Source organism: Lichenostomus cassidix, chromosome 4A (assembly GCF_008360975.1).
Source record: "Lichenostomus cassidix isolate B80296 chromosome 4A, HeHo_3.0, whole genome shotgun sequence".
NCBI classification, from domain to species: domain Eukaryota; kingdom Metazoa; phylum Chordata; class Aves; order Passeriformes; family Meliphagidae; genus Lichenostomus; species Lichenostomus cassidix.
This window is the reverse complement of record NC_139485.1, coordinates 7478349-7502860: the sequence shown is the minus strand read 5'-3', so window position 1 is coordinate 7502860 and position 24512 is coordinate 7478349. Positions and strand designations below refer to the sequence as shown.

The 24512-nt window shown below is 42.6% G+C and overlaps 2 protein-coding genes across 6 annotated transcripts in view; one reads left to right on the top strand and one right to left on the bottom strand.

Annotated features, from left to right (window-relative positions):
• Window positions 1-16774, top strand: part of TBC1D8B (TBC1 domain family member 8B) — a 29300-nt gene extending 12526 nt beyond the window's left edge. The window contains exons 7-21 of the mRNA XM_085060336.1: window positions 1007-1174; window positions 1693-1842; window positions 2984-3134; window positions 3363-3577; window positions 4025-4142; window positions 4862-5147; window positions 6411-6540; window positions 8063-8161; window positions 9305-9373; window positions 9571-9811; window positions 10487-10552; window positions 10668-10751; window positions 11593-11649; window positions 11965-12062; window positions 12385-16774. Of these exons, the coding sequence (XP_084916462.1) occupies window positions 1007-1174; window positions 1693-1842; window positions 2984-3134; window positions 3363-3577; window positions 4025-4142; window positions 4862-5147; window positions 6411-6540; window positions 8063-8161; window positions 9305-9373; window positions 9571-9811; window positions 10487-10552; window positions 10668-10751; window positions 11593-11649; window positions 11965-12062; window positions 12385-12795 (2343 nt within the window). The 3' untranslated portion in view covers window positions 12796-16774. The remainder of the gene's footprint in view (window positions 1-1006; window positions 1175-1692; window positions 1843-2983; window positions 3135-3362; window positions 3578-4024; window positions 4143-4861; window positions 5148-6410; window positions 6541-8062; window positions 8162-9304; window positions 9374-9570; window positions 9812-10486; window positions 10553-10667; window positions 10752-11592; window positions 11650-11964; window positions 12063-12384) is intronic.
• Window positions 16775-17271: 497 nt separating this feature from the next.
• Window positions 17272-24512, bottom strand: part of PASD1 (PAS domain containing repressor 1) — a 52606-nt gene continuing 45365 nt past the window's right edge. For all 5 annotated transcript variants that reach the window (XM_085060337.1, XM_085060340.1, XM_085060339.1 and 2 more), the window contains 4 exons: window positions 23942-24153; window positions 23269-23361; window positions 22587-22794; window positions 17272-21345 (listed from right to left, as the gene is read on the bottom strand). In XM_085060337.1, coding sequence (XP_084916463.1) covers window positions 21175-21345; window positions 22587-22794; window positions 23269-23361; window positions 23942-24153 — 684 coding nt within the window. In that variant the 3' untranslated portion in view covers window positions 17272-21174. The remainder of the gene's footprint in view (window positions 21346-22586; window positions 22795-23268; window positions 23362-23941; window positions 24154-24512) is intronic.

The window sequence follows — 24512 nt, the reverse complement described above, 5'->3', positions numbered from 1 at the left end:
TTCCTGTCTTGACTTCATGTGGTCTGGGACATTGCACATTTCAGTCTTCCAGTGTTAAAAGCTTTTCATCAACATCCAGACACATTTTACAACAGCCTCCAAATTACCCAGGTTCTATAATTGCTGTGTAATTGCTTTACATGCTCTGTGTACACACTGTTTGACATAAGACACCTGACACAGGGGGTGAGCTGTACTAATTTCAGCAATACACTTGGTGTTCCCCACCTAGGTAAAACAATTTATTTGATTATCTATAACTAGTGCTGCAATCAATAGAGACTTCCATAACAGAACAGGCTGTGTTAAAGGAGCTGGCTCTAAATTTATTCTTGTGGACTGTGGGACCCTCATTATTTGTTCTACAGTACTGCAAGTTACCTCATTTCAGTGGTCTTTCCTTCTTTACCTCTAACAGTGTGCTCAGTGGTTTTCCATTCTTTACCTCTAACAACATGAATGCATCAGCAATGCCAGTCACTCTAGATCCTCATGATTGTCACACTTGTACTTGCATGATTAAAGTGTATTAACTGCTCTAATCTGTAACTGTTCCATCAGGGCAATTAAAGTCAGCTCCAGCTGTCATGTGTTATGACAGCTGTTTTGACAGGGCGTTCTCAGTGGAAATTCAGTCTCGTAAAACATGTTTCATTTGATTACTTACAAAAGTCATGTTTTCTCTGCTTTTGGGTGGTAAGAAAAAAAGCAACAGCTTCAGCGAGTGAAGGAGACAAGGATTTCAAATAAGCTGAGCACTCACAGCTGGGAAAACCTTTTCAAAGATTTCTGTTACTCTGTCAGAAATCTATTGCATAATACTTAGTGCCTTTTGCTAAAATAGCTACCTGCAACAGAGCTTTCAGCTTGTAACTTGTGTTACCAAGTCTGCTTGTGTGGTGCTTCATACACTGTTTCATTTGCACATGTATTCTTAACAGGTTTTGTCTTTTATAAGTAAGCAGGTGGAATTTCTTGCTTGATTTATGGGTCTTTGGTTCCATAGGTCACAGGGGTGGATAAGGCAGATCCAGCCAACAGAGGAGTCAGCATTAGTACCAAAGGAAAAACAGCTTTTCGTTTCACGGAGGTGAGAGATTTTGAGCAGCTTGTGGCAAAGCTCAGAATGAAATGCAATGCAACTGCAAGTCCACAGCACATCATAAGTACTGAGGTAACTGCTCTGGTGATTCTAATTTCTTAGAATTTGTTCGTAGGAATAAGTCATGGTTTTAAGATTTGGAAAAATAAGCAACTGTGCCCATGTGAAGGAGAATGGATTAAACAATGGTGCTACTGTGAATGCATTCTGTTTTGGTTTCTTTTACCTTGTTTTTCATCAGGTTTTGGAAAACAACTCCAGCTCTAATGCTGATTTTTAAATGCTCTGAGGTTTTCTATATAGTTCACTGTATGAATGGGATTTTTTTCGTGGTGATGGATGCTCAGGTCTCTCTAGCTTCATATTCTCAGTTCTCATTATGAATATTTGTCCTTTCATAATTTTGTTTTTTGCAAGTGCAGCCTCCTGAAAGCCCAGCTGTGCAGAGCAGGGACTGCTGTTTTTCATTTATTTTAGAAGTCTGTATCTGGTACCTGTAACTTAATATAATAAATAATGGTGGGCTGGTATCAGTACTGCTTCATGGAAGACTGTTTATTTATGAGTACCACTGTTAAATTTTTTTCAAGGTTGGAGCTGGTTCTGCCACTGACAGTCCAAAGGATTTTGGTGCAGGACAGTCAAAGACGGGCCAGAGAGACAACAGCAAAACTGTCAGTACAGAAGCACTAATGACTGTCTACCATCCTCAGGATGCTGAGAACCTCGACTCTAAAATGGTAAGGGATAAAATAACCAACAGGTTTTGGAATTGAATTGGAAAGGACAAATATATCAAAATGAATTCCAGCCAGGCTGCTGATTTCCTCTGGGGCTTTGCCAGTCTTCTTTCATCTGCGTTTTCTGTATTTGGAGTCCACAGGGTGCTTCTTCATGGCTCCATTCAATTTTCTGCTCATCTTGTTTAATAATGATATGCCTTATCTTCATGGAGTTAATTTCTCCTGCTCTTCCACCCCTCAGGGAAGAGTTGGCTGTTTGTTTTATGATAGTGAACATGTTACATTTCTATCTGAATTTTCAAGATACAAAGTCACTACAAACTCTTTGGGAGCAAGGAAAAAGTTATAAGAAATTGACTTAATTTCTTCCTTTTTTGATTCTTTCACACCATTGTCTAACAAAGTTATGCTCTGAAGGATGTTTATGTAGTTGTTTTTGCAGCAGAACATCCAATTTTTGCTTCTCCATAGTGTGTGCAAGAAGACAAGTTTTATTTCAAAATAAGTCTTGCAATGGAAATTGGTAAATTAGGAGATGAAATCTTTTATATTAGAAATCTCAGAAAATAAACACCCTTTGGGCAGGACAAAAGGGAGTCCAAATTTTTAAATTCTGCTTTTTTACAGTGTGTTGAACAAAAGTGAACAAAATCTAATTTTCCTTTCAACACCTGTAATTTCTTTAATAATATTAAATCTTAGTGCTGCATGCATGGAAATTGTTGTGGTGACATTCACCCTGTCTCAGCCCTGGAGGCTCTCATGAGCTGGAGCACCCAATCAACAATTGCTTTGCTTCAGAGAAATGTCTGTTTGACCTTACTGTGCTGTGGCACTTGTTGGTTTCTGTCAGATGGGATACTGGATTAGACCTACCTTCTGTGCCATCTGGTATAAACATACTTTAAAGAATAGTAGGTCATGTATGAGATGGCATTTTGTGCTAAATTTGTGCTCTGCACAGGCTGGATTTTGCTCTGATTTGCTTCAGCATTCATTTCACACATCAATATGGATGCCAACGCTGCAATTTCCAGTTTATATGAATATAACTGGGAGCAAAATTTACTTTTGTTGGCTGAAACTTGGGGAGAATCTAGCAGTGTACTGAATGGTTGTTATCTTCTGCTTTTTGCAGTTGAAAGAGAAAATGAAGGAACAGTCGTGGAACATCCTGTTTGCAGAAAGGGGCCATGGGGTCAGTATGTTTCGAACAAAGAAGACTCGAGACCTAGTTGTAAGAGGCATCCCAGAGGCATTAAGAGGAGAACTCTGGCTACTTTTCTCAGGTATTGCATAACAACTATAATTGATTAATTTTGGGGGTCATCGTTGGCAATTTTCATTGCAGAGTAATTCCATTAATTTCGGTAGAATTACCTGACTCATTACTTCAGTTATAGCTGGAGATTCATGAGGTACCTCAGTAATCACCAAAATATTTATATAAATTGCAAAAGATCAAATAACTGCTTTAGTGTTGTCCTCTAACACCTTGCAATGCAATGTATTGGCAGGTGCTGTAAATGATATGGCATCCAACCCTGGTTATTACACTGAGTTGGTGGAAAAGTCCTTAGGAACATGTACTTTGGCTACTGATGAAATTGAACGAGATTTACGTCGCTCCTTACCTGAACATCCTGCTTTTCAAGGTGACACAGGAATTTCTGCACTCAGGAGAGTTCTTACAGCTTATGCATACAGGAATCCACAAATTGGATATTGTCAGGTACAGTAGTTTTGAGAGTCTAAATATTGGTTGTCTAAATATTAGCTCATGATGGCAGTGCGGTAGCACCTCATAAAATCTGTCACAGAGATGTGGAATACTTTCTTGCTCAGTGGTTACTTTGCTTATTTCATCCCACTGTGTAAAATTAGTATTTACACTGTACTTGAATTGCTTTATAAATGTTGTCATGTCCACTGCATATATCTATTTGCATTCTAATTAGACATATAGCACTTAAAAATATTTTAATGTAGTTTAAATACTCTGTTCTGTATTTAGTAACATAGAAGTAGAACTCTTATCCTGGACATGGCTGTAGGTTATCCCAGCACTTTAAAAATGTGCTGTAAAGGCTTTCAGAAATATAAATTCTAAGAAATTATAACAGGTGTGTTTTCACCATCTTTTCTCATAAATGTTTCCTTTCCTGTGTAAATGTTGCAGGCAATGAATATTCTGACATCAGTGCTCCTGCTGTATGCTAAAGAGGAGGAAGCATTCTGGCTTTTGGTTGCTGTGTGTGAAAGGATGCTCCCAGATTATTTCAATCGCCGGATCATTGGTAACATCCATCTGCCTTTTCATCTATCTTGAATTGAATGTCTGTCTATATTGAATGGCAATGGTTATTCATTAAGAACAACTGTAGGGAATGAGCTGAAGACTGTCCAGTGGAGAGAAACCATTGCATTTGGTTTGATATTGTGGAGTAGAAAGGGGAGATTACAGAGAACATCCCATGACTCCTCCTTAAATAGGTGTGGATGTGATTTTCAGATATCGTCAGTATTCTAGGCATAACTACTCAGGAAGTAGTCAGTTAGATTGTTATACTGTTCTTTCAGAATTATAACTGCAATTCATACTATTTATTTGAAACTTAGCCAGTTTAGATAAAAGAAAAGGAGTTACTCCAGGTCCAGACTAAGACTTTGTTCTCATATGCACTTCTTACAGGTGTAGATGCTAGAAGAAAATGGGGTGTGAAGCTCCCCTCTTATTGTAGAGTGTATTGGCTGTCAGGAGAGTCACTGGAAGCAGCCATGGGCTCACCAAAGTGCTAACACTCTTCAAGCATGCCCAAGGCTCTGGCCCCATGCATGGAGTGCTCAGCTTCCAGCAGGGGGGAAGGAGCCAATGGTTCCATGCAGCTGGGCCTGTGTGTGCTTGTACAGCAAAGCTGCACCAGGACAGGAACTTTGTTTCTGGCTGGTGCTCTGAGAAAAGTGTGCTTCTCTGTATTAAGATTTGGGTGGTGGTTTTGTTATCCTTTCCCTGCAGGTGCCTTGGTAGATCAGGCAGTGTTTGAGGAGCTCATCAGGGTTCACCTGCCTCAGTTGACAGACCACATGACGGACATGACTTTTTTCTCCTCGGTCTCTCTCTCCTGGTTCCTTACCCTTTTTATCAGTGTGCTGCCAATTGAAAGTGCAGTCAATGTGGTGGACTGTTTCTTCTATGATGGAATAAAGGCAATCTTGCAGCTGGGCCTTGCAGTGCTGGAATACAACATGGAGAAGTTGCTCACTTGTAAGGATGATGCAGAAGCAGTCACTGTTCTCAACAGGTATCAGTATAACTGTTACTCTTTGAGGCTATATAGCAGCTGCTATAATTGCATATAGAAAGTCATTCTGAGGTAGCTGAGAAGACATCTGGCCAAGACTTCCAAAGACTTCAAAGGAATTAGTGTTCATGTGTTCTGAAAGAGGTGGCTGGAAAGCGCCTGGATCCTCTGAGAATCCCAGCAACAATTAAGAACATTTAAGTTTTTTAAAGCCATAACTATTTTGTGAATTTTAAAGAAAAAGCAATGTGCTTTTTACTTGGAATTTATATCATGTATAGAAGGCAACTTTCCTTAATGATGAGGTAATCTAAAGCACAGTATGGCTGTTCCAAACAGTTCAGGCATCAACTTACAGGCAGCATATTCTTCAGCTCAGTTCTTGTAGTTTAGGCTGCTGAATCCTCTGCTCTTAATGGCTTAAAACAGAAATAAGACAAAAAAAAAGTGATTAGCTCAATTATGACCAGGTGTTTGTTCTATGCTGGCAACATTTAAACTGATGTGCTGCAAACAAAAGTTGCACAGTTTTTTCTTCACTAACTAAATTTTGTTGTTGATGCTGTGGTTGTGTATCATAGTCTATTAAAACAGCCAAATTACTGTGCTATAGGAGTTAATGAGTTATGACATAAGAACTGATAATAAGGATTTCTGCTTAGTGAGGCTTTTACATGTTGCGTGTTTGAATGGGGTAGGAGCTACAGAATTACTGATAAAAATATAGTTTTTGTTATGAGACCATTCAGCCTGGTATTTATTGTAAAATTGTGGCCTCCCCACTGCATCTATTTAGCCTGGTTATGCAGGTGTGATAAGCTTGTGCAGATCAGGCATGTCTTTGGCTTATACATCTGGGGCAACTAAGACTGTCTTGTTCACAGTTCAGGAACAGCCTTTTTCTGTGTCCCGCTTAGTACAACCTTGCTAGATGGATTAGAAAAGCAGGGGAATGCCAAGTGGAAGGGATCTTGGCAAGGGTCTAGTTTAACATCCCACTCAAAAGGGGTCTACTGCTAGCACTAGATCACATAAGCTCAGTCTTAAAAACTCGCGAGACTGGAAGCTCTACAACCTGCTCTGGGTGGGAAGTTCCCATGTTTGCGTATCTTTGTTACTATTACAGCACGTTTGTGCTCCTGACTCTTATACTCTTTGCTATTTCCCATTCTCTGCACACTTTTGCTTCAGTAGATGCCAATGCTATTGTTTTATTGTGATAAACTGGTTCCTGCTCATTTCTCATGTGTTTGCTTTGTGCAGATTTTTTGACAGTGTCACTAACAAAGACAGTCCTTTGCCTCCAGCTGTGCAGCAAGGCTCCAACCTCAGCGATACAAAGAGTGACCATCCAAAAGTGGACATCACTGATCTGATCCGAGAGTCAAATGAAGTATGTGTACTTGTGGGTATGTTTTTGCATCCCATGCAGTGTTTATGTTTCATGGGCTACTTTAAAACAGTGCAGTTGCATTGTACAAACTAGGGTAGAAAATTGATCTGGATTGGTAGAAATTTAGCTCTGTATTTTGTTGAGCCTCACTGAATACCCTGGAGGTTATGGGATAGGTTTGCTTTTCTATTGTTTTTGGTTTTTAACTGCCTGGAATGTGCTTTCTGGTCTGTCCTGAATGGAGTTCCCTAGGATCATCACAGGTCATGTATTACCATCCATCATTCACATTATTAGTATGTTAACTGAATGATAAAATACAGCCTTAGTGTTACGCTAGTTTGATTACTTCACGTTGCAGATACTGGTAACTTTTGACATAACAACGTGTATGGGAAGACCATCTAATCCAACCCTCCAGCAGTGATCAGGGACAGCTAGATCAGGCTGCTCAGTTGGAGTCCACCCTCATCATGACTCTAAGTGAGAAGAATGAGTCTTACGGATTGCTCTCCCAAAAGGGAGTTGCCAGATCTATGATTTTCCTAGATTTAATACAACCAGTTCCTTTAACCTTTCATCAGAGTTAATGTGCTTAGTCTCTTTTGTCTGTGTTGCAGTTTTTCATATCTTGTTTAAAGGGCATTGCTGATAAGGGAACAAACACACTGCAGAGAAGCTTCTGACAGTCCTGCCTAGTTTGGTTGTTTATCACTCATTTGTTTTCAGAGTTTGCTGTTAGAAGCAGTTTTGCCCATGGTGCATGCTGATCCTGGTTAGGCCATATATTCCTGTTTGCCTGTGCTGCTGAAAAGTGTCAAAAAACTTAGAGGAGAAATTGAATCCTATCTGCTGTTTCAGTTCTACTGGATTTCCCCATAGTGGGAAATTAAATTGATTTGACATGGTCTTGATAACGAATGTTGTCCTGTTTGATCTCCTGGTTTCTATTTAGATTTTAATTGTTTTAATAATTTGTTCCATTATTTCTCTGGTAATTTGTGTTTAGTTTTTGCCTCCTATCCCACTTTTCCTTGAAGTAAAATGCACTTATTCTACTCCAGTGCTCAGACACCTTTCCTGTCCTTCATAAAATACAGAGGTATCTAGGAATGGGTCAGAAATTATTTATCTAATTTCTTAATTGCACTTGAGTGAACAACAATCCCTGACAACATGCACATCAGACTTTGCTGCCTTGCAGTAGCAGTCACCATGTGATAGCAGAGTTGGGTATAGAGCCAACACACAGTAAAATCCCTTCCTTTGTCTTCCCACACAGGGAACTACTCCAGTGTCTTCTTTCTCCATCGCTCTCTGAAACACTTTTTAACCACTCTTTTAAAAGTTACACTGGTTAGGGAGAATGTTAGTGTTCTATTAAATTATTTTTTCCTCAGAGTTTCTGCAATCTTCCTTTGTGTCCATACTTGTATTGTGCTTAGATGCAAGAAAGACAAAAATACCTGTTTAGATGTGTCTCCCAACAGTTGATTGCATGGAATGGTGCTTTTCTTCCTAGAGATATGGTGATATTCGCTATGAGGATGTTGAGAGCTTGCGCTGCAGGAACAGGCTTTATGTGATCCAGACCTTGGAAGCTACAACCAAGCAGAATGTGGTGAGTGACTTGAAAGACTTTAAGCCTTCACTCTGATAAAATTTGTTCCCTTTTGGAAGGTTCCGAGAAGAGCTACAGTTTCCAGGGCCAAATATATGATTTTATGTGCTGAACCCCGTCATGTCTGCAGGGTATCTGTTAACTGAGGCTTGGCCTGTGATGTTTTCAGGCTGTGAATCACAGCATGACCTTCTGCTCTCATTACAAGTAACACCACTGCCGGCCACTTCTGAAGGCTGGAATATCTCTCACACGTTGTGTGGATTGGAACAGGCTGACCTATATTTCTATCTGCTGATGTTAATGCATTTCTCATAGAGGCATAGAGCACCGTACAGTAAAACAATTAATCACCTGCTTTTTTACTCTGGGAAGCAGCACTGAAGAGGTTATTGTAGTGCATTCAACAGGGGCTGCTTTTTTTCTGTGATGTGTGTGAATGTCTGGTGATGTGGCAGCTCTCCATCTGCATATCTTGTCCTTTCAGTTCAGAATGCTGAATGAAAGTGGAGGTTGTGAGGTGCTTTCTTTGTTTACCTTTTCTTCAGTGGCTTATTTCCAATACCTGATGATAGAAAATTAATCTGTTGACCACCCAGTGCTTCTTTCTGCAGTAAATGTGGCTTGTAGCAACAGAAACTAAATGCTGGTGATTATGCTAAGGTGGTTTTGGTGTATTTCATTTTGCAAAATATATCTATTGTGAAGATGGAAGCTGGTCTTATAGCAAAATTTATTTTAAAAAGCTGCGAACAATATTTTTTTAAAATGTTAAAAAAAACGAGGGTTCAGCTTCACTGTTGAGAGCTGAACATGCGTTTGCCCATTTAAAGGAAGCTATATATTGTATCATTATCAATAATTGAGTTTTGTGTCATGGGTTTTATAGCGTAAGCTCCATGTATGTTAGTAACATGACTGGCTTTAGGCTTCTCTTTTTTTAGAGAAATTATTTATTTTAATCTATAATCTTTGGATTACTTTTTAAAAGAAGTGCTATTCTTACTTCTAATTGTAATGTGCCAAAACCTGAAATATGCAAAGTGTCTCTTAATGTAATGTTAAGAGTCCCATAATTTTATTCTCTGGTCTTCTTCCAAAGAGGGAAGACTCATTAATTAATTTTTTCTTAATTTTTTTCAGCTACGTGTTGTGTCCCAAGAAGTAAAATTCAGTCCTAGTGATCTTGAAGAGCTTTATGAATTATTCAAGGTGATATGTCATTTTCCTCACTTACTAAACAGGCATCTTAACAGTATACTTTGAAATGGTTTTAATAAATAGAGATAAAGGTTATACTCAACACATGTTTAACGTATAAGCTGTAGTTACTTAGTTAACTCCTCACATCTTTCCCCCAGAGAGACTTGTTGTTTCAGAAAACTGAATGTTTTACCTTTGCTTTGCAGAAGGAGCACTTTCTTTCCTGTTACTGGAGTGTAAATAGTCCTGTGCTGCAACATCACGATGCCAGTCTGCCCTACCTTGACCAGTACCGGATTGACTGCCAGCAGTTCAGGGTTCTCTGCCATCTCCTGAGCCCCTGGTCACACTGTGCAAACAGAGACTCCCTGGCCCTCTGGACATTCCGACTGATTGATGAGAGCTCTGACTGCCTTATAAACTTCAAACAATTTGCCTGTGTCCTTGGTATGGGAGCAACACATACACGAGTGTATTCACAAGGCTCCTGGCAGTAGTTCTGGGGGATATCACCTTCCATACGCTATACAAAGAGCTAAGGAGGCTTAGTTTCTTAATATAGGGTCAAATAGTGTGATTTTTATCACAGACAGAATAATCCCCTCTTGGAGGTTAAATTTAAATATGGCTTGGCCATCTGAATATCTGAAAATTAGGAAATGATCTGATCTCATTGCCAAGTCTGTTTGGTTTATGGATTAATCTTCATACTGAGTCATTTTGTTTGTCATTGTGCAAGATGACCAATACCTTATATCTCTGGGAAACTGAACATTTACTTGGCTCACTGTTTTTTTCCTTTCATCTTATTTTCAAAGTGGTATTGCTCAGGAAACAGAAATTTAAGGGAAATGCTGAGATGTTAGTGCTATATTTCTTTAATACCGTAGTTTTATTTCAGTAAGTCATAGACATTATTAGTGTTCTTTCCTCAGTGTAGGCTAACCCCAGGCTTGGCCACAGGTGATAGTGCTTTTCTTAAGCTTCATCTCTCATTACACTCCCTGTAAGGTAGGGCACGTGTCCAATTCCAGCCTCCCTGGGTTGTACTTGTTTAGGTGAGGAGGGTGTTTTAAAGTTTGATCCAGTTGAATAGACTGTCTTTCCCCTTTCCTCTCACAGATACCATGTATAATGGAAGCTTCACTGACAAACTCAAGCTTCTTTTTAAGTTGCACATCCCTCCAGGTAAGTGAGCAGCAGCGGCATGGGGGGAGAACTGTTTTTGGTCTTTGTCATCTTTATCGCTGCTTTGGTAATGCCTGGGAGCCACAAACCCACTTCATTCAATCATTTATTGCAGCTTTTACTGAAGTAGAATCTCTAAGCCCTTCCAAAGGGGATGATCTTTCAAAAGAAGAACTGATCCACTTCAGCCAGCTCAGTGGTAAGCTTCAGATGTGAGGTTTTGCCTGCAGAATACTAGAAAGACTCTATTAATTATCCTGTGAAAAATGGGGGGCTTTCTTCTGAAAACTAGTAAATCCAGTAAATCATATCCCTGTTAACAGAATCCTCTGCGAAGATCTTCTGTGGATAGTTACAATTGAATAAAATTGGGCAGAATTTGTGGATGGTTGAATTCAAAGGCCGTGGGTGCTTACATGTAATAAGGGTATTTGGTTAGCATTTTTCAGCACTGGAGGCAGCCTGTTGCAGTGTTGAAATGATGACCATTTCACTTTTGCATCCCAGGCATAACAGGATGGTATTTTCTGCCTCAAGAGTTAAAATACCAAATCCATACTTACACTGAGGCACATAAACAAGTGTTTCAAAATTCTTTGCTTTCATTTTAGACCAGATGAACTGAAAAAGGTTTAGTAAGTTTAAGAAGTTGATAAAATAATCTGTGTCAAATACTTGGGAAAGCTGTGTGATTTTTATAGGGAAGACAGATCCCCTTTTGGTTTTTGAAATCTGCCCAAAGTAGATAATATATGGGTTCTGTTCCTTCTGCTATTCGAGTCATGGACCATGAACATGATAAAGATTACTTGATATAATTTATATCAGTTTCTTTTGGGATCTTCTGACTCACAGTGGCTTCTATTTTTATAGAAAGTATGTGAATCTTACCATGTGGTTTCTTCTTGGCCTAATCTGTGTTGAGAACATTGAGGTTCTTGCCCCTTAAGGAAGGAATTTTTGATAAAGGAAATGAAATGTTGTTCCTCTTTTCTGAAATGAGTAATTTATTTTTTTTGTTTGTTTCTTCTAAATTGCAGTTTCATCTCTTGGGGATGGTCTTGAAAGTGGTTCTTTGAAGAGCAGCCCGGAAAGAGGTAAAAGAATCCTGGTGGCACATATGGTGGTAACTGTGTCTTTTGGGGGAGTAGAGCTGGGAAAGTGTGGTGGCAGAGTATATTAAGTAACATCATCTTTAGAGTGCTGCTAACATTCTATCCACTTATATAGGTGTGATAGTGGGAGCAAAAGGGCAATGTAAACTCTGATCCTGTGTAGTCCTTGGCCCCACCAATCTGTTGAGAAGGCATGTCATTGAAGATGCCAGTTCTTTTGCTTATCATCCCTTGTGCTCTTAGTTCTTGTTTATTCACTTTCCTTTTTTTTTTTTCCACTTCTTCCCCTTCAAAAAGGGAAGGGGAAGGTTGATATTCAGGCATATCTGAAGCAGTGGCAAGACGAACTTCTTAAAAAAGAAGAAAACATCAAGGATTTGCCAAGAATGAATCAGGTAAACTGTCTGATAAGTCTATTTTGTCTTTAAAGTTTACCCTTTAAGTCCTGTTACAGTATTTCTAAAGGATTTGTAGGATGCCTTAAATTTCAAAACTTCCCATCAGTCATTAGACTGTGGCTTTCTAAAACTCCTGTAATATATGAAGAGAGGGACTTTGGGACACACATAGGTTTCTCAGTGCTGGTCCATGCTATCACTAGAGCAGCTAGCCCAGGGGCCTGGCAGCAGCAGGCACTGGACTGAGAGCACAACAGGTTGTGAAACAGGACAGTTGTGTTGCTCTTCTCTGAACAGTCTCCTCTGTATCTCTCGGTAGTCTCAGTTCATCCAGTTCTCCAAAACTCTGTACAATCTGTTCCATGGGGATCCTGAGGAGGAGCTGTTGTATCGGGCTATTGCTGTGGTGACCAGCCTCCTGCTGAAAATGGAAGAAGTTGGCAGAAGACTGCAGAGTCCCATGTCCCCTGTCAAAAGTCCAGTTGCTGTCACAGAGGTGGCTGCTGAAGTCCCCAGAGAGAGGCAGGAGGAAAGCATCTCTGAGCAGACTGAAGGCAGTAGAGCACAGAGTTTGGGAGGGAACCATGAATGGTCTTTTGCCTTTGAACAGATTCTGGCATCCTTATTAAATGAGCCAGCCTTTGTGAGATTTTTTGAAAAACCTCATGACATAAAAGCTAAAATAGGGAGTGCTAAAAATTTACAACTTAAAGCAAGAACCAGAGTGTAATTTTCTTTACCTTTGGCTCTGAACTGACCACATAAAGTGCTTGCAAATGAAGGCTGTAACTATGGAAATCAAGTCTGATGTTTACATAGGAAATGAAGTTTGAAGAATTAGCTTTAAGTATCAGATTACTGGTATGTAATGTAAATAAAAATAGTTTAAAGCACAATCACTTTCTTGCACTGTTCATAAGTTTCACTCCAAAAACAGGGGACTGAATTACAAACTGTCTTTACCATGTTATTGAAACATGCAGCATTGCTTGGAGATAACTGGGTGTACCTGTTGCAAACCTGTCTGAATGACTGCTGTTGGAGTGGGTGTTCTCCAGGTTAATTTCTATTACTGTGATAGAAGGAATTACTTTTTCCCATTTTCACTTTAAAGGATTATCAACAACTTGGAGGTTGTCTTCCCCATTAATTAGTTATTTCCAGACTTGCATGTGGACTGAGGTCAAAGCAGGGTGAAGACTAAGAACAGTGGCTGTGGTAGCACAAGAGCAGGAGATTAGAGAAGGAAGTTGCCCTGCTCTCAATTCCTCTGCTTTGATGTTACCAATGGCTCTGGACTCTTGCAGATTCCAGCCCCTCATTAGCAGTTTGCAGACTGCATTCTCCCAGCCCATGTCTCAGTTTTTGCAACAAAAACCTGGTTTTCTGATTTTCTAGCTCAGCCTAGAGGTCTCTTTCCCATTTTCATACCAACCCTTCCACAAAAAAGTGTGAAGGATGGAGGTTTACTTGGTCATTCAGGCTGCCAAGGATAAAAAAAACAAATATTGGTTGTTTGAAATCAAGGGAAAGCAGTAGCTAAATCTGTCTGGGCACATGGTGGTTGTTCTTTATCTGGCAAGAGGAGCCATTGTTGTGTTCTTAGGAGCACATTGATGAAATACAGTTTTTCTGGTGTTTGGAAAGCCCAAGCAGAGGCCATCTGTAGCTGAATGTTGACTATTGAGCTGTTTAGGGACAGATTGCAGCTGCTTCTTTGCCTGCCCTGAATCCATATCTCAATTCAGTAATTACTATTGCTTTTCTATAGCATTCTGGATTATTGCTGCTGTAATATTTTCCATCTGTCAGGATTCAAGGCAACAAGATCCCCTTGAATCTGACTTGAAATTTTTAGTAAATAAAATATGATATAGTAGAGATCCTGTGGAGGAAAGTTCTGCCAGTGTAAATGCTGAGAAATGTTGACCTTGAATCTTTGGTAGCTTGTGCTAGAAGGTGTTTAGAGAAGGAGGGTAAGAGTTTGTATTTTAACAATGACAGCAAAGTAAGTGGGGAGTCTGTGCTGAACTAGTTAAAAATGTCTGTTCCTAAAGCCTGTATGACAATCTTTCTCTGTAGAACAGCATTATTTTTATACTGTGCATGTTTTTTGTAAAGAAGCAGAACGGGGATGGTATCATTCTGAGGCTTTTCTTGCAATAGTAGTGTAAATGAAGAATAAAATTAATTTCTGACTTGTGTTGCAGGCACTTTGTGAAATTCCATCATTGCAGTTGGAGTTAAATTTATGAATTATGTCTTATGCTCTCCCCAATACTCTCAGGTATTAATGTAAAATAAAGTTTTACTGAAGAAGTCTAAAAGCTATATGATATATGTGGAGAATGAGGAAGCTTTTTTCAGAAAGCCTTTACAAAATAATTACACTTGATACAATACAGTGCTGATTTATATTTTTATGTATAAAATATAAAAGCTAATTTATCCATTTATGTGGATATATATAGGGCCACACTGTATTAACTATTTTAAAATGTATTTACTCACTGTTTTCACAAAGTTGTTTAGAAATACAAAGCAGATGATATTGTTGTTCTAGTCCAGGATGTACACAGATAAGGTTTGATCAGTGAGTAATTCTCCTGCAAATAGCCATGATGAAATTAATGGAGCCTCATGAAAATAGATACAGCTGCCCATCCCAAATGCTTTTGTAGGTTTATGACAGATATTGTTTATGTCAACAGATAGTCAAAGCTGTGAACTGTTTGTTAATCAAGGTAACAGAGATATGAAAGTCTTGAAAATCAAGGACTTTTTTTGATTGAGAGCCAAGATGTGAAGATCTAAGTGCAGAGGAGTGTGGTGGAGGAACTTGCAAATTACAACCACCTTCTGTTGTTACCTGGTTGTGAAAAGGTGCTCAGTTTGTACAATACCCTTTTCTATTAGTGCCCACCCCAGAGACTGTAGAACCTTTGCCAGTTGGGTAGTAGCTCTTGTCAGATGTCATATCCATGTATAAAGAGACATTACCAGCATATATGTATCAAAATAGATTTAAGGTGAGAAGTTAGGATACGTAGGAGAACACTAGCTTTTTACCTTCATGGATTTTCAATTTGTTTTTTTTTTTTGTCTCAAAAAGGGTAGTATCTTTAAATTGTTCTTGTAATACGCCTGCAGGAAGACTAGTCACAATGACTAGGCATCCAGTCTCAGCAGGACAGAGGGTGGAACAAGGTCACTTCCAGCAGGCTGGCAGCACTCAGGCAATGGCCCAACTGGCAGGTTCTTCCTTGTGGAGCCTCTGGATCATGGGCTGATCCTCTGGGGAGATATAGATGTTGCAAGTGTCAGTTATTTCCAAGGAGTGTGACCTGGAGGTATGTTTGCTCTGAGCTACTACCACAGTGAATTGAACTCTGTGTGAGTGTGACAGGGTAACTCTGGAGTTAGTGTCTAGCTTCTTTCCTTGCCTTTGTATTTCAGCTACTTCCATCCCTATTCCAGACAGGCTGGCTAACAAATAGATGCAGGTTTAGCTAGAATTGGTGGAGCTAGAGCAACAGCAGCTTGTTTCCTCTCTTCACTCCTGAAGAGTGATGCCTTGACTTCAAAGCCCTGCATAGTCAGGGACAGAGATCCCTGACTCTGCTGTGCCATACAGCTTCTTGGCCAGGTGAAGGTGGTGATGCAAAGATGTCTAGACTCCCATCACATCACCTGAGGATGCTGGGTGTGCACATGAACAGGAAGCAGCTTGGTTAAGTGGGTTCTATTGTATCACTTCACTCATGGGTGTTACTTTTTCTCGTTAAGTTTCCATTAAGTTTTCTGCCTTTATTTTTCAGGTTCAGTCATAGGAAATAAATGAAACTGCATCATTCAGTACAAAATAGAGAGTTGTAGGTAGATTGCTGCAACTAGTAATGTTGTTTGTACAGTTTGACGATTGCAGTGCCTGCTGTGTCATGGTTACCCCGCAACAGTGACAGTGGCTGCTGGGGACACTGCACAGTCCTTGCTTGTGGCTGGGCTATTGTTGCTGTGCACTAAGATACCTTTTGTCAGATGTAATCACTGGCCTGGGGGCATAGCCAGCAGAGCTGTGATGATCCCTCAATTTTGCCATATGGAAAGTGCTGCTCTGGGGCCAGGTGCTGCTCCCTGTGCTCCAGGTGACTGGTGACAGCCCTGACCCCCACAAGGAACTGGCTGCTTGGGCACATGAGGGGAGGGAATAGCTCAAATAATCAACCAGCTCTTTCCACCATGGAGGAGAACTGATGGTAATTCAACCGGTAGCATTTCCCAGGACATGGAAGTGGCTGCTGCTATGTGACACAGGAAAATCACTTTCTATTTCCATCCATTCCTAAAACAATCCACTTGTTCATCACTCTAATGGGTGGATGATAATGTGATTTTAGAAGAGTTTGCTACCATAGTGACTAAGAAATAGCTGTGTGTTGATTTTATCAGAAGTTTCTCATCCAGTTGTGCTGTACAAGGTTCTTGATTGTGATTGCTGTTGTTATCTGGACTAAACCAGAAGGTTTTAATTCCAATTTGTTTCCAGAAAAATAGGCTATTCTTTCTTTTTTGCTATAGCTTTGTCACTTTACCAAGATGGCAGCACATGTTTGTGTTGACAGATTGGCTTTTATACAATGTATTGTATGCAGAGGTACTGTAAGACAAATGGGATATTAAATAAAATACTGTTTCACTTAAGAAAAAAATCCTGTGTTTGAGATGCTATTATTTCTTGTGATGGCCTGTTGCAGAAGTTCCTTCAAGAGTGTTGGTCACGTTAAAGCTACATTTGGTCTGTGCTTCCCAAAACATGCAGCAAGCCAAAGCCCCTACTGGGACAGCAGCCTCCCAGAAGCAGAGGAAAAAGGGAGACCCAGATTTTGAAGCCTGGGATTAGTTTAGCTTGGAGCAAAGCCTGAGCTGGTGAGTGAGAGAGCCCAGGAGTACTGTCACTTGCTTTGCATCCAAATACTTACAGTGTACAGACCCTGATGCCTTGTTCTTTCTAATTTATGCCTTGCCCCTATTGCTTCTGGCACTGGTCATGGAAATCCCCATCCTTGTCCTGAGCCCAATCCCTTCAGCTGTCCATGCACAGGAATACACGATGGCTGCTGCTCTTGTCTCTCCTGAAGAGCAGGGATCAGATCCTAATCCCCAACAGACCCACACCACCCAGGGAATAACAACAGTACATAGTGTGTAAGAGGTCTTACAAGTATTATTTTATTTCTTCTTATTTTTTTTTTAAATACTATGTACAATCTGTTTAAAGCTTGTCAAAATGCACGGGCTCCTATTCAATGGAGCTGTGCAGGGACATAGATTCAAAACAAGAATAAAATCTTTACTGTTCATCTTCATAAGACACTTACTTTTTCCCATTACAAAATACTTTTAAGAATAGTAACATTTATAAATGTATTTATATTCAACATCATATAAAATAAACCAAAATTTATACTCAATTCTAGACTTTTTCTTTCTTGCATGGACTATATACAATATATACAGTAACTTTTCATTGTGTTTGTCAAATCAGCCTGATTATACCCACCAGGCTTTAGCTTATATGTACAAATATGCTAAAAGTGCAAGACTTTATTAATTAAAGCTGCCTGTGTTTTCAGAGGTCTGGAATTGTGTGGCCTATATATATTTATATATAGATATACATCAGCATACATATGAATGTATATTAAAATATGTATATCTATATATAGAGTTATAGCATATAGGTACTTGTGTACTAGAAAACCTCAGAACATTTATGACTGATAGGTCGACAGTGACACTGGAGGCCAACCCTGCTGCCATCGGTCATGTCCCTGCCCTCTGCTCATCACCAACAAGTCACATTTGTCTTTTCTTGTAAGCAGCTGGGGGTTGTGAACCAAACCCACGAGCAACCCTCAATTCCAAATGAGTCATAAAAACACAGGTCGTGGCTAACACCGAGGTAAACACATACAAATCAACCTGAATAAAGAGATTTATTTATCCATCTGTTTTTTTGAGAGTGAGTGACAATATAAGGCAAAACCCCCCTGACCCTGACTCAGCCTCCCCCTCGGCTGGAGGCAGACTGAGCAAAGACCAAGCAAGCCCCAGAAAGGGACGGTGGGATTTTGTCCTTTGGAGCATGTCTAGAAAGCAAAGCCCTACCTGTGAGGCAGTGCCTGGGACTGTGCAGCCCCACCTGCCAGCAGCAAGGCCAGCAGCTGGGGCAGCTCTGAAAATAGGGGGGCACGTGATAAAGTGCGTTTTTAGGTCTCTGGTTTTAGCAAGGCTGATATAACATGTAAACATCCTCGCCAAGCTCCTGTGCTCCTCGCTGGGAGCTGTGAGCAGGGTCTGTGCCCCCAGCCCTGTGTCCCTGCAGCCCAGCATTGCCATCAGCAGGGCTGTGCCCAGGGCACAGCCCCATCCGGCGCACCCACCACCCCCCATCTCCCCTGCAACCCCTTCCCAACTCTTTCTTTTTTTTTTTTTTTCTTTTGGCTGTCAAAGCCATAGCAATGCCAGAAAACTGCTCTGCCTCAGCTAGCTCCCTACCAAACCCCTTTAAAAAATACACCCCCCAAGTTCCTGACTCCAATCACCACCACCTCTGAGATCCATTTGATTGCCACCTGCCATGGCTGGGCTCATGTGTGGTGATGGGACACTGCAGACCAGCCATGGGGATGTGTTGGGGTGATGCAGGTTTAATGGGGAAGCCAGGGAAATGCACGGCCCTTCCCTCCAGCCAGCCACCCCACACCACAAACTGCATACAATGCGGGAGCCCTAACACAAATACATGTTTGCCTCCCCTCTAACGTTATGTGCCAAGGCTATGGAGAAAAAATCTTACGAACAACTCCCAAAAGTACAACTCCCTCCTACCGCACCCTCATGAGCAACCCCACTGCCTTAGAATGGGGAGAGGGAGATCCTAAAACTAATAGTGCTTAAAAAATCCCAGTTTCCTACCCTGAAGGCTCTGTGCTGGCCCTTGCTGCAGCACAAACCTGCAGAACAGGAAAGGCCCAGGTGTTAATATTTTAGCTCCAGATTGCCCCACAAAGGCAGGTGTTCCACATCCCACTACCAGCAGTGAGGTGGCCCCAGCCCAGGGCTCTGCTGCAGCCACGATTTCTTGTCATGGTTTGAAAAGGGGTGCTGGTTCAGGCTGTGCCCAAGAGCAGCTGCTTGGCTGCCCAGCACCCAGGGGCTGCATGTGCTGGGCAGGGTGGGCATAGCCAGGGACTGTGCTGACAAGGCTTGAGCCCCAGTATTGTACCCCAGGCTGTCAGGCATCTGATTGCCTCCATTCTGTGGCTCACTACACTCCCCAACATCTGCATGTGGCCAGCTCTGCAAGCCGTGGTCCATCAAGCCTGGCACCCCTGAGAGCAGTGCACTCAATGTCCCAGTCAAAGCCAACCTGTGCAGATGCTTTTGCCACAGCAGGGCACCCATGGAAAGCTGGGGCTGGCACAGCTTTTGTTCACAGACCCACCTCTGTCCTGGCCAAAACACCAAAGCACCCTAGGGCCTTGCACCAGCCCCTGAGAGCCCCTGGCTGCCCCCAGCTCCAGCAGCCTGTCCTCCCAGCACCACTGCCCCAGGCAGTGTGGCACAGCAGAAGCCCATTCCCTCCCTCAGGAAGAACTGCTGGGAACAATCCCTGGTCTGCCAGGGCTGGAGGAGCCCTGCTGTGTTCTTTTCTTGAAACATGGGGCTGCTTGTGCCAAAGGCTGCTCTACCAGTAAAACCAATAACACCAGTGCTGTGAAGGGCCAAGAAAGTGACTTGCAGAAGGAAAGGGAAATAAATTTTAAAAAAAAGAAAGAACAAAAAAAAAAGGCAAAACCAAGTGTTCTTTGCTTGGTTTCAACAGGAAACTTGTTGAAAGAGGAACTAACTCCTCTCTAAACCTTGCTCTGACTGCTGGCTGGAGCTTTACTGCTAGATGGACCTGGTCCTAACTAACCACTGCCTTGCAAAGTTTATAGTAATGGCCAAACCCATCTCCTACATTTGGGCTCTAACAGTGCCCAAAGTTAGCACTCAGCTACCGACACTTCAAAAATGTACTCTTTAATTTTTCCTTTGGAAAGACACAAACAGTAGGGACACTTAACTATACACCCACTGAGGAATAAACTGGTTTTTCAATTCATAAATATAAACTTATAGTTAAAAAGTGACAATTTACAAAAATACAATTTATTGCTGACCCTACGGGCTTGTAACATCGCGTGTGTCGTGATTATACATTTTGGGTTTGCCAAATTGAAACATGACCTAGCAAAACCACAAAGTTTGCTGTCATATGCTGCTCTATGCATGTTTGATTGTTTTTATGTATAGAAACATATATAACTACATCACTTGAAACAAACAAAAAAAAGGAGTAAAGATTCTTTGTCTGTAACCTGAAAAATGTTTGGCTACAGGGAGTAAAGACCATACAAATTTATCTTCACTTGTTAACTGAAAATAAAACATGACAAATATTGTACTAGCTGCGATGTGAGCTGGTATAACAACAGTAAGAAATTCAGGCAAAAGTGGTGTTATGTAAATTAGCAGCATTATCCAATCTCCTGGAAAACAAAAAACTGCGGGACTGAGGTATAGAAAAAGGAAAAAGAATCCACAATGGACCTACTACAGCAAAACGAGTTATTTACATGGTAATCCAATGGTGTCCTGCGGACTGGTTCAGTCTATGTGCTCCAAATGCTGGGCTTAAATTCACAGTGACTTTCAGCATTGAAGTCCTGAATGGAAAATGGTTTTTTCCATTGCAAACTGAGCTTCATGGCGACCTGACATCTCACCTCCCTGCAGCCAGAAAACCACCACTTACAGTGGCACCACAGTGCCTGCTCAGGGCATACCCTGCTATCGGAACAGCACCACGGACTGGCTGCATGGAAATCCCAACAAACGAGGCCCTTGCAGCCTTGCATCCCCATCAGGGATCATCCCTCCAGCCACCACCTCCCCAGAGCCTGACCTCTCCTGTGCCGTGCTCTGACGGCGTCGTGCTCTCCTGTGTGCGCCCAGGCGCAGCGGCTGCAGCCGTGTGCTCCTCGTCTCCCAGAACCGACTCTCAGGGCAGCTGCATCTCGGGCAGGTCAGGCAGGTTGCAGGGCTGGCCCTGTGTGTGGTGGCTCTGCTGCTGCGGGTGGAGGAAGTAGCTCAGGGGGTTCTGCTGCGGGGTGTGGGGTGGCTGGAAAATGCGCTGTGTCGGAGCCCCAGGCACCAGCTCGGGACCTTGCATCTGTTGGGAGACACAAATGTGAGCAGTCAGACCTGCCCCATCACCCAGCTGTCCCTCTCCTGCTGCAGGGCTGATGCTGAGACTCATGCCCAGGAGTGTGTGCACCAAGTCCTAAACCTGAGGGTAGGGCTGTGCCCCTGGGGATGCTGGTGTTGGCAGCACAGCCAACAATGCCTGCAGAGCACAGAGGGGGAGCAGGACCCATCTGTCCTAACAGGGACCCCAGCAGGAATGGAGACCTTCAAAAGCTACTTGGATGGGAGGTAAAATCTGCAGGATGTGCAACCTTCATCTTCCATGGGAAAGACCTTCAGCTAACCAAGGAAGAGGTCCTAGACAGACTGTGTACCCATCCCTCCCACAAGGCTGGAACCACAACGACCTGGAATTGCTGTTTCACCCCCTGTTAAAGGCACTGTGGCACCAAACCCTGGTTTTCTGTGGCCCTGGAGCTATTTATCTGTGCCAGCATCATCATTCTGCCATCCACATTGCTGGGCCTCAGGACCTCAGTGCAGCCCATGAGGACACATACCCAAAGCAGGGACAGTTCATGCCCACATTTGCTGACAACAATTCATTTCTCACTCTAAATCCAGTCCTGCTGTGTGGCCTTTTCCAGCTGTACCTACTCCTCCTGCATTCTTTTCTATTGTCTTTGCCTGGAGGACAGTAACTTCCCTCTGCCAACCAGGCAAGGCTTGGAGAGCGTGTTACTAATGAATTATTAGTCTTAACAACTCCTCTCCTTGGCGGTGTCACTAGTTCAGCATGTACTGATGTAAATTGTGTGTTGAAAAACCAAAAGCACCTTGGCCAGATGTGTGTTGTGAAACACCTATTTATTAAAAGAAAGCCATGATGGCAGCTGATAAAAACCTTGCTCTGCTGAGACATAACAGCAGGAGGCATGTATTCCAAAGAGCTTATCTCCTATCATGTTTCATGACTACAGCAAGCTTCCCACCAGAGCTCTTCCAGGTGAAAAGCTGTGTTTGAAAAACTGGGCATTTCTTCAGTACTCTATGTGATTACAGAGTTTGGTGGAAAACATGGCCTTGAGCAGGTGCAGAGTCAGCCTGGAAAGGCTAAGCACTTGGCTATGTGCAGATACAACAGGAATGGAGAATGTGCAAATGCACTGACCAGGTTTGATCACCCACATAAGCCCCATTTCTTAAAAAAAAACCCAGTCAATCCCTAAGCCATCCCTGAGCCTCCCCAGAAACCTGCTCCAGTACCTGAAGGTAGAGGCGGTGCTGCTGGACCTGTTGCTGTGGCCACTGGTGGAGATGAACTGGTGTGTTGGCCTGGTGGGATGTGAAGCTGGTGTGTGGGATCATCAGAGATGGGGAGAAGATGGGCGCTGGGGCTGCAGGTCGGACGGTGCTGCAGGTGACTGGTTGCACCTGTGCTGGGGGAGGCAGGGTCTGCTGCTCTGCAATGAACCTGCCACGAGGAGGAAAACCAGGTGTGAGAACCCACACCACACCCACCCTCAGAAGGGGCACTGGGGAGCCCAGCTGCTGCAGGAACCAGCCTGGAGCAGGGCTGGTCCAACCATGCAGACCCTGCTGACAGCAGGCCCCAGACTGCCCCACTCCCCACAAAGCACAAAGGGGAACTGCAGAAAATTAAGGTTTTTAAGCTGGTACATGTCCTCTCTGTCTTGGTCAAGCAATTTAGGCTTTGGAGAAGCGAGAAAACAGTTGGTTTTTTTTTTTAAAGCACTTTATTTATCATGAAGTTCTTTGTAATTAAAAAAAATATTCTCATTATTTTTTCTCCTAACCAGCTGAACTGTTTCATTTCAGACTGAGACTGTGTTTGCGTTATCAGGTACAACTTTTTCCAAGTCATTTGCAGTGCCATGAAGTGCCCCACTAGAACACTGCAGGAAAACAAGGGCCAGCAGAGACTCACTTTCCTTGCTGCCTGCTGCCACTGCTCTGCACGGGCTGGCCACTGCTGTTGGCTGCAGGCATCACGGCTTGGATGGACTGATCCAACAGCATCCTGTGGTGGAAGGAAAACAGAGGATGCTCAGGGAAGGGAGAGGTCAGTCTGTCAGTCTCCAGAAACAACTCCTTGAAAATCCTCCATGAAAGCAGGTAAACCACTACCTTGAAAACAAGCTAATGAAATAGGATGCTTCTTATCACCTCTCTCATGTGAATGTCTCACATCTCTCATGTGAATACAGGCTGAGAGGGTTGGGATTGTTCAGATGAGAGAAGGCTCCAGGGACACCTTATAGTACCTTCCAGGGCCTAAAGGGGCTACAAGAGAGCAGGAGAGGGACTTTTGACATGGGCATGGAGCGACAGGACAAGGGGGATTGGCTTTAAATTGACAGAGGGCAGGGTTAGATTAATTTATGTAGATATGGAGAGAAAAGAATTTAAGGCCCCTGATGATACAGCATGATGTGCACAGCACCCTGCTTGCCTGCACACTGGGCTCACCCCTGCTGAGGGAGCATCCTACAGCTGCTGTGGTATCCTGAGCCCATCACCCCGAGCCCAGCCACTGCTCTCCCTGCTGCCCCAGCACTGCTGTTCCCTGTCACTGCCCCCAGGGTGGTCCCAGCAGGTACCTGAGGCTCCTGTCCTGGCTGTAGTCGGCTGGTGGCTGCCTCTCACTGCTGTCAGCTGGCACCTGTGCAGCCACAGCGATGGGGTGTGTTTGGGAGAACACCATGGGGTTGTTGTAGAGGGGCACTGAGATGCTTGCCTGCCCCTGCACACATGTTTGCTGGCCTTGGCTTCCTCTCATTAGGTGCTGCTGTTGCTGCTGCTGCTGCTGTACCTGAAATGAAGACATAGACACCCGTGTAAGTTCCAAAGCTCCCTAACAGGGGATAAAATAACCACTTACAATGGGCAGATGGGAAAAGGAGAAGGAACAATAGGATATTGCCCCTGAACACAGCAGTAGGAATAGTATATCTGTTCAGGACCACCAACCCATTGGCATTTATTGTCCCTGCAAGGCAGGTGTTGGCATCTCCAGTGCCACAGGCAGATGGTCTCTTGAGAAATTAGAGTACAAGGGTAAGGGCACAAAAGGGTTGAGGAGGAAGAAAACAGTTAAAGAGGGTAAGCGCAAATCTGAAGTCTCCAAGGAAAGCATCTCATCTGTCCTTTAAAGCAGCAGTTTTGGCCTTT